Here is a 10,117-nt window from a genome sequence, read left to right on the forward strand (position 1 = left end):
CAGAAGTATTTTCCGTGTACATTTTCTCAATGTAGACTGTGCACTAGTGTGCCACCAGCTCAGTGGCGTTGTGGTTAGAGTGTCCGCCCTGAGACTGGGAGGTCGGGGTTTGATCCCCGGGCTGGGTCATACCAAAAACTGATAAATGGGACCCAATGCCTCCCTGCTTGACACTCTGCATCAAGGGTTGGATTGGGGGTAAGTCCCTGTGACATACAGCGTCATGTCCAGGGCTCCTGAGCTATGGGCCTCATGGCTCGGCAAGGCTTACTACTTAATCTGTGCACTGTAATCCCAGGTTTGTTGAAGGTGCCATGACTGTTAATGGCCCAGTTTCACATAGTTTCGTTTTGGTTTGGTCAGCAGCAGAATGAGAAACTCATGAAGGTGTCGATGCTACAGCAAAGATGCTTAATTTGGTAAGAGCCTAACCCCCACACACTGGTCTACTAATATTATGGCAGATCTCTCTTTATCTCGTGATTGTTGAGACAGAGGGTGAAAAAGTTGTTTTCATTGACTGAGTTCGTAACAATTTGGAACAGTCTGTCACTAAGACTGATTCGTTTCTGGAGAACAAATAAAGGCTTTTTAGGGTCAGAACGTTCTTGCCACGATTGTGTGGCTTAAGTTGAAACAAAGGGCAATTGGTCGAATATTGAGTTCCAACAACCATGGTGGGGTTAAAGAATGGGTCAGAAACATGTTCCCATTGAAATCCATAGACTCCAACCTACTTGTGGTCACTGGTCTCCTAAACCGATGACCTGCGACGCACAGAGAAAAAAAAGCTAAAAGACAGTTGGGCTGTCTAGCTCTTCTAGAGATTGTCACACTATCTACCACTGACCAACACCAGAAGAACTCAACTGTTTCAAAGAGTAGTTTGTTTTGTTTTTCTCTAGAGGGCACTACTGCTGGATGAAAGCCATAGATAAACAGTTTATTTGGAGAGATTGTTTCCTCCTGCTGGAGACACTGAGCCATTACATCACTCATCCTCTGGTCATTGGAAAAGCAAAGACAAAGTGGACTGCCTGCTGTTTGGCTGGCTGTCTCATCCTCTGGGAAGTATAAGGTGACATTTTATTTTATTTTGTAATTTTTTATTTTATTTTGTAAACACGCCAACTAATTTGCATTTCACTATTCCATATATTAAATATTTCCCTTTGAAAAGACAAAGGGGAGATTTCCATTTAGAATTTAAATTGGTACAGATTTCTTTTTTTATAGGATGATGGAAGCTAACATAATGCACAATACATCTAGATAGGCTCTTTTATAATCTTGGAAGTGTTTTTTTTATTGCACTTATTTTATTTTTTGTGTATTATCACCCATGAGGCATTCGTCTTTGTGCAAAGGTATTTACTCAAGCTGTTGGATAATGAGGTCAATGACACGTTTGGTGGTGTCCATCAAATTACTGTCTGTGTTAAAGTCTTCCCTGCCAGTGTGGGGAGCTAGGGAGTTGGTTGAAAACATGCAGTAGATGAGGCTGGCTGACAACCTCACCATTACATTCAAAAATAATAATCACCAGCGAGTATTTTGCATGAAATCTAATCGCATAGCTGATGCCTCATTCTTACAGGTTGATTTTTGCAGTGTGATATTCAGGCTCTGTGTGGATGAACTCATGACCCAACAGTTTGAAATAATAGATTTGTGTGTGGATTAATCGCACAAACAAGAGACCCCTGGTTTGTAAGGAGCTTTAGGCAGCCGTGTTCAGTATGTATACAAGCAAGGCTAGCTGTTCAGGTGCTGAGATACTATATACATTCATTACATAAGTGTGTGTTAAATCAGATGATGAGCTGGAGACTGCTGAGCTCAGCAGACAGTGTGCTGACTGCTGAGACGGGCAGCAAGGCATTAATTCAGCTCAACCTTAATCAAACACTGGACCCTCACAACTCGTGCCCTGGCATCCCTTTTTTCTTTATAATAGCCACAATGTTTTGAGCTTGTAGATCGGCTATTTTCGTCAAACGAGATTTGTTGTAGAGGGAATAACGGAGGTGTCGATGAATTATACAGTATAGGGTTTAAGTGGTTACTCAACACGACACACAGGCCTACATACCGGGAATTGGTCTTCACCCAGTGCCATGAAATAAACCACATACATTGTGAAAGGTAGTAATCAGGACAGGACAGAAGGGAGGTAAGAAGATGTGAACAGAGTAATGTGTACATAGCTCTATATAAGATTGTCCTGGTGAAGTGTAGAGCAGGGGTCGACAAACTCACAAATGGGCCTATCTTACAATTTTTAGGCGGATGATATCCAACTGTATATCTCTTTTTTTTTCCTTTTTTGTTTTACACCACGTGCCCTGCTCATTTAAATTTGAATGTTTTACAATTTACACGAACCATGTCATGATGAACCATCATCAGACAATTTCCTCCAGCCAAAACTGAGGCGCTTATTGTTGCCCCCGAGAGCATTGTTCCTAAGGTGGTTGACTGTATTGGGCCCCTCAAACCCAACATGCGCTTCAATTGTTTCTTCCACTTATACAGTAGGTATACATTGCTAAACTCAGATTAGCTGTCTCATACACTGAATTACAGATTATTTTCCATGCCTTTGTCTCCTCAACTATTGCAATCACCTGCCTCAGTAAAACCACCATGGACCGCCTCCAACTAATTCAAAATGCTGCTGCCAGATCGTTAAAGGACAACTTTAGTTTTCAGCGAAGGTTCATGTTTTAGGTTATTAGAGAAAGTAAAAGATGAGTGTTAATCTTTTTTTCATTTGTTGCTTTCTTTAGTTTTCGTGTTTTTAGCTGTTTTTGACATGAGCGGTGGTTCGTTTTACATTTTTGTCTAATAACTTAAACCGTGGTTGAAAAAAAACTAAAGTTGTCCTTTAACCAGGTCCAGCAGATGGTGCCACACTGCCACATCACTCCAGCCCTGGCCTCTTGCACGTCTTCCTGTTCATTTCAGGGTCCATATTAAGGTTCTGGTGCTCACTTTTAGATTTTTGCAGCTGGGTCCCATGTCTGTAGCACCCAGTCAAGACCCGGCCCACAGCAGCCCTAAACATCGCCTCACGCTACCAAAACAGGAGCTATTTTGTTGAGGCTTAATGAATTCTAATGGGCTTTGTATTCTGTTTTACAGGGATTAAGAGCAGTTCCATCCATTAATAATCCTAATGCCGACAAAAAGATGACAAGTAAAACATGTGTAGATTATAAATACCACCTCCTGGCCTGTGTACTGTGTATTCTACGGCTGGAAAACTTCATTGACACATCTGCACCCAGGACAACTACAGGTCTGTCTGTCTATCTCTGTGTGTAAAGGTGTGTTGGCCTCTCTTGTTGTCTATCTGTCATTATGTTAAGGTGTGTTGTCTGTCTCAGTCTGTACGTGTTATTTATATGTTGTTGTATACCGGTAGTTGGTAAATTACAGTTTTTTTGTTCGTTTTTTTGGCTTTTGTGCCTATATTGATAGCTATAGTTATAGCTACAGTGAAGAATCGATGGACAGGAAAGCGGGAGAGAGAGAAGGGGAGAGACATGCAGCAAAGGTCGTCATGAAGAAGAAGACTAACACGCATGCTGTCATCAGGCCAGAGCCTATATGTGGCATGCACCTAGACCACTAGGCCAGTGGGCGCCCATTTAATCAGTCCATTTAGCCAGTCCACACCAATGCAACCAACTACTTGCAATGACTTGCAAGTTGCAAGCATTATCCCTAAATGGCAGCGGTTTGCAACTGGTCAGTCCGGACATAACTGTTTGCAAGGCACGAATAATAACGTTGGAGTGGACTGGGCTTTTTACATGACTAGTTGCATTGTGGGCTTTAAGTCTCCACACATGGGTAAGGAGAGGGTGAACATAAAATTGGAGCAAGCGTCAGAAAATTAAGGGAAAAAAAGTTGAATTGCCCGCCTTTGCTATAGACCATGTCTCTAGTCTGTGAGTTTCCAAGCTGTGACTTGAAAACTGGACTGCGTTACAGCTATTGCGTCATTATAACTCAAAACACATGACCCACATGACTTCACAAAAAGTTTATAAGGAATATTTCTCTGGAATAAATTCGGGCAATCTATGGCCCTATTGGCCTCATGGTTGCTTCTATGGCCCTATGGGTCTCATTGTTGTGAACTATCATGCTGTTTGTTTGTGTGTGTGTGTGTGTGTGTGTGTGTGTGTGTGTGTGTGTGTGTGTGTGTGTGTGTGTGTGCGCGTGCGTGCGTGCGTGCAGACCACCAGCCATGACTGAAGTTGTTTTGAAGAAGGTCTCCAAAGACAAGTCGGTGAGTCAACACTGAAGACACAATGTTACATTACTGTTACAGTATATCGTTGCTGTCAGGCAGAAACCTCTTATCTTAACTGCATATTTTACGTTTTTTGCGTTTTTGAGGGGCGCTAGTCCCTCCCTTTTGAAATGACGTCATATGGCAGCCAAGTCTATGGAACGTAGGATGTGTGTTTAGGCTTCAGGCTGCAGTAAACTCCATGTAAAGGCGGAATGAATGCCTATACTTGATTATACTACAATGTCACACAAAAGTAAATTCCTTTATCTAATCACACTGTTTTAGATGTCTGTATATAATCTCTCCTCTGCTTCAGGTTGCAGTCTACATGGCCAAGAGAGACTTTGTGGACCATGTTGACTTTGTAGATCCAGTTGGTGAGTTTCCTCTTTTGCTCTGGAAACAATGGAAACATATCCTTGTGTTTGTTAATTAAAGGTCTATTTAATTCATAAACTGAGTTTATTAACCAGTAAGACGCGCAAACGCGGGAAGCGAACGCAGCTCGTACATATTTGGGTTTTGGACGTATAGCTGCTTTGGGGACTCCTTATATGGTTATGGCTGAGTCATGGTGACACAAATCACTCAGCTTCATATATGGGCACAAAAGCGGGACAGACAGACAGACAGACAGACAGACATGATCTGCTAGGTCTCATAATAAGTGCTCATGCGTTCGCAATTAAATCATTGATGAATTAATATCTCTCTCTCTCTCTCCCCCTTTTTATCAGACGGAGTTGTGTAAAGGTCGGTCTCTCTCCAACAGAAAACATGTCCTATGTACAGGTCTGAACCTGTACACTAAATTATTTTCGCTCCTATGCCACCAAAATGTGGAACGCCCTACCAACAGCCATTAAGACATGTGAACAGCTGCAATTCGAAACTGGCCCCCATAAAATCTGAATCCCCCCCCCCCACCGCCCCCCCCCCCCCCTTTTTCCCCTCACTGCATGTTTCTTTTCCCTTTTTGCTTCCTTTATAATGAATAGAATGAATTCCTGTTCTGTTATCTGTATATAGAAGTGTCTATTTGTACGTCTCTAAATGTTTTGATGAATTGAACATGGTGGACCCTGTGTAAACAAGTGTAATGATTAATTGGGCCGTCTACTCATAGTTAACAGTCTTTGTATTGAGTTTGTGCTTGAAATGTACTGTAATTCTGCAAACTGTTAATAAATATTTCAATCAATCAATCTGATTGATTAATCAGAAGGCGGAATAGAAGTGACGTCACATCACACATTGTGTTGTGTTGTGTGTATGGGTGGGTGCGTGTGTTTTGCCCCTACAGTTTAAACCTGAGGCAGTGTAAATGTTTATCATTTGTCCATTTGAGAATAAAATTGCATTAAAACAAAAAAAGTATTTTATGTATTTGAAATACAGAAAATACTCAATCTGAAAGTATTTAGATACAAAATACATCTCATTTCTTCCATCCCAGCGAAATACAAATTACAAAATACAAAAAAGTATTTCAAATACATGTATTTCAAATACTGCCCATCTCTCACACCAAAAGCTGGATATAGGAGGGGCTACTACTTTGACTTTATTATGGGGGCCAGTTTCGAATCGCAGCCGCCTGTAGATGCTCTTTGATAGCGGTTTTGAAGGAGTCTAAGTACGTTTGGTCTATGTCGCCACCTAGTGTACAAACACAGCTATTATTATAGTGTGCATTTTAGCTTCTACCTGCACCATCACTAGTGAACAAACCATTAATAATCTATCTGTTTTATTATGCATGCATAAAGCTCCTTCATGTCCATGACCTAATGTTTCTTCAGTATATAATTCACGTATGATTATTTTTCAGTAACAGACAATCATACACAACGATAATTCTTCAACAAGCATTTATTTCATTATGTAAACATGTTTATTTTGACAGACAGGTGGAGAGACCACACACAGTGCAGTCTGCCACCTCCCTACATTCAAATCCTCCCGTTCGCAAGAGACATGAATTCTGTCAAGTAAGATAGAACACAAACAAATATAGGCTACTGTGTAGACAAAAGAGATATAGAGAGGTGTAAACACCAGATACTGGGGTCTTACAACCATTTTAAAGCACAAGACTATAGTTTGGAATAAACATTGCTGGAGGAACTGATTGACAGTTAGGCACTTTGAATAAAATATTTAAACTGACATTCAGAGAACAACTTCTGTGTTGGAACACTGACTGGAGGTGAAATGGAAGCAGATTATTGTATGAATACTGTCCTGGTCATAAAGGCTGCAGTCCAGCGTGGATGAAGAGAATTACATCTCATAGAGAAAGAGAGATGTGGAGAAACTGACCCTTAATTTATACTTGGTTGTGCATTGCATTGCACACCGGGAATAGCCGATCTACTAGCTCTTGTGAATGGAAACAGTGTTTTTGTTAGTCAAGTAACTTTCACCATGTCATGATAGACTATAAAATGCTTTTGTTTCTTTTATTACCTGCAGGCAGCTCATATGTTAGGTAGAACAATGTGAGCATCAGTAATAACAGCAGTAATGCTGTAATGAAGTGCTGATAAGCACTTTATCTATTTTCAGATTGTAGCAGCTTGTAGATCCGCTATTTTAGTGTGCGACACTGACACATAATGAAATCAGGCTTGACAACTCATAGCAACACAAAGAGATGGAGATTAGCGATAGACGACAGTCTGTGACAGATAAAGACAAATTCTTATGTCCTCCTCCTCATTGACAAACTCACAGACAGAGATAGCAATGAGTGTCAACAAACAACATGAGACTAACATGGTCACACTGCTGTGTGAACATCTCAGCATTAATGAAAAACAAGGGGGACAATAGAGCTGGGTGTGGCTGGGTGTTCTTAGGAAACACCTTAAAAATGACACAACAATAGGAATGTAACGAGTTCAACTCAAAGAAACCGTAGCTTTTGTCCTCCGGGTATGAAAGAGAATTGATCAAATACAAGTTTCCTGGATTTTTTTGGAAAGTGTGGAAGTCAAACCAGAAAAACTCCCACGAGCGTGGTGGAGAAACCACATGCTGTGGAAGTTAAGGAATTCTCTAAAGGTGACTGAAACTTGTGCTGCACCTCAAATGTGTGGAGAAACATATCCTGGACCAGTGATTCTCAACCTTTTTAATTCGAGACTTCCAGTTTGTTTAAGCCCCCCACTAAAGGACCCCTGGGGGTCCCCACACCCCATGTTGAGAACCACTGGCTAGATAAGACGAGGTGTGGTAGATATAGGTACGGTTCCTCTCTGGTAGAGAGAGACTCAATCTGAGGCAGTTGTGTGTAGCTGTAGGAAGCATATAAAAGGACAAAAATAACCTAAACGAACGCGGACCTTAATTTCTGGGTCATCATCATCTTCGTGGCCTCAGAAAGGCTTTAGTGGTTTTTTTTGATCTGAAGGTTAGAAAGGCTGGGAAACAAACCTGGCCCTGGTTCAAACGCAATGAAAACCCCTGCATGAAGGAAAGTTTACAAAGGAGGAATGGTTTGCCTGGGGCAGGGGAGGAGGGTGGAGAGGGGTAGCTGGGAATTTGGTGGTGCGTTTGTGTGTGTAAAGATGGCAGTGGTCCAAGGCGTTTGCTGTAATCTTGTCGGTGGAGCAATGGATGGTCTCTTTTTCTTCATCCCATGATGATGATGTCACGTTTACATGCCCATCCTGATGCTCTGGATGATCTGGAAGATAGCTGATAACACACACACACGTATGACTATTATTGTGAGGAAATCATTTTAGGAACGCCAGTAATGCACACCAAAGGCTGTGGTGAGGTGCTGGGAATAAACTTTAAAAAGGAAGAAAGTGTTACACACTCTGGCTCCATATGCATATGCGTAGGCTCCCGATCTACAAGTGTTGCGATTCATTGTGAGCTTGTAAGAACTGCTATTTTCAGCTAAAATCTTCCCCGGAATACGGATGCTGGGGTTTAAGTGGTTAATGATGAAGTTTCGGGCCTTCAGGCCTTCTTAAAAATTAACAAAATGTGTTGATTTAGATGACTTTTTGGCCTCTGGTCTTCTTCAAAAGCAACAAATGAGTTGAAATTTGCCAGAAGGCCGAAACATCATCATTAAAGTTACAGCATATGGAGTGTGGGACTCTTGTTTTTCTCAAGTTATAAATGCCATTTATTTTGCCACTTTTAACCCCAACCCTGAGAAATGCTTAGTTGCCCGCAGATCTTGTTTTACTGTAATTGGAGCACAACTCTGAAAATCTATTTTAACCATAAAACAACCATTTATCTTGTGAGGACCAGGAAACTTTCCCCTGACAATGTCTACTTCTCAAATTCTACTACTATATTTGTGGGGACATTTGGCCCTCACACGTACAGTATAAAGTAGCCTACGCTACAAACACACTCAAGTGCGTACAGTATGTGTTTAGACAGTTGATGAGCACACACACAGACAGTAGAGGTAGAAATATAATCTCTAATTCCACTCAGAGGAGACAGAGACCAAAGATTATCATGGTCCTGGCTGGCAGATGATAACATATGGACTTTGATACTTCAGTTGGTCCCTCAACATCTGCATTTTGACGTACAATTACATAACGTTGAAGTCCTCAATAGCCACTCAAAATATACATTTATATATAACGCAGGAATGATGGTCTAAAACTGAGGATTTTTACAGTGCGACACTGACACAGACCTTCCAGGACTCAAAGGGTATGAAGTCTCAAGCTTGTTAGTGTTTTTATGCTTTAGTTTAGACTAGTTACTGTGTGTGTTGATATTGGGCAGAAACCTCTTATGTCCATAACGTGTTGTGTTTTTCCTCCCCATAAATTAACACCTTACTTGATCATACTACAGCATCACACAAGTGTAAAAAATAGCAGATCCACAAGCAACTGCTTTGAGCTTGTAGATCTTCTACTTTTGAAGTGAATCCTGAAAATGTTTTAATCCGACAGAGACGATAATTATTAATTATGATCATGTATGTATACGCCTTTTTATAAATACAAAACACTCAACATCTAACTTGATTTATAGAAGACAAGAAGGAATCAGTATTCAATATTTACCTGAACCACAGACAACAAATATGAACAGAGCCAGGAGCCATGGACCCACTCCCTTGTCATCTCCCAGGGTTCTCTGCCATGGAAAACACATGAAGAATCATTAGTTGAATGAATATATACCATCACATAATATACTGGAAATTTGATTTCCATGATTTTCGTTTCGTTTTCGTAATCTTATTACCAAACTTTAAACTCAGATTTTATAGCTGAGAAAATACTCCAAGATACTTATTATACAGAAGTCTCATGCTCTATTTAAAACAAACCAACATTGTAGTTTTTAAACAATACTGACTGGCATTAAAAATATGTCAGTTAATGAAAAAAAAAACTACATTTGAGCAACTTACAGCGGATCTAGTCACGTTCCCTCTCTGGGTGATGTTCTTGGCCATCTTCTCGTTGGCCATGCGTATCCTCTGTTTAGCCACCATCTTTGCTGCTGTAGATTTAGATGTAGTTTGCTTTAATGAAGTTAAATTAAAGTTTTTAGATGGATAATTGAAGCGTCGTCTGGCTCTCAAAGAGGCTGCAGGTCTGAAGAGGGACTGAGGGAGAGACCAGCAGACTTGTCTACGTACACACTAATGTAGGCTCCTCCCCACGCATAGGCTACGTACGCACAAAAAAGTCGATTCGCCGAATATCGCAGATCTACAAGCTCACACCGCGTTGCGGCACGGCGTGGTGTGAGCTTGTAGATCTGCGATTTTAGGTTTAAAGCTAAACTAGAACTCCTCCCCCGCTC

The 10,117-nt window shown here is 41.0% G+C and overlaps 1 protein-coding gene across 1 annotated transcript; it reads right to left on the minus strand.

The window, feature by feature from the left end:
- Positions 1-6,766: 6,766 nt before the first annotated feature.
- On the minus strand, positions 6,767-9,933 carry LOC308320922 (stress-associated endoplasmic reticulum protein 1-like). Its single transcript, XM_080771666.1, has 3 exons — positions 9,720-9,933; positions 9,367-9,439; positions 6,767-8,008 (listed from the first exon to the last, which is right to left on the minus strand). Exons 1-3 carry the CDS (start codon positions 9,801-9,803, stop codon positions 7,968-7,970), a joined length of 198 nt encoding a protein of 65 aa, XP_080627792.1. The 5' UTR covers positions 9,804-9,933; the 3' UTR covers positions 6,767-7,967.
- Positions 9,934-10,117: the final 184 nt, after the last annotated feature.

Source organism: Protomyctophum bolini (genome assembly GCF_963924005.1).
Source record: "Protomyctophum bolini genome assembly, chromosome: 9".
Taxonomy (NCBI): Eukaryota; Metazoa; Chordata; class Actinopteri; order Myctophiformes; family Myctophidae; genus Protomyctophum; species Protomyctophum bolini.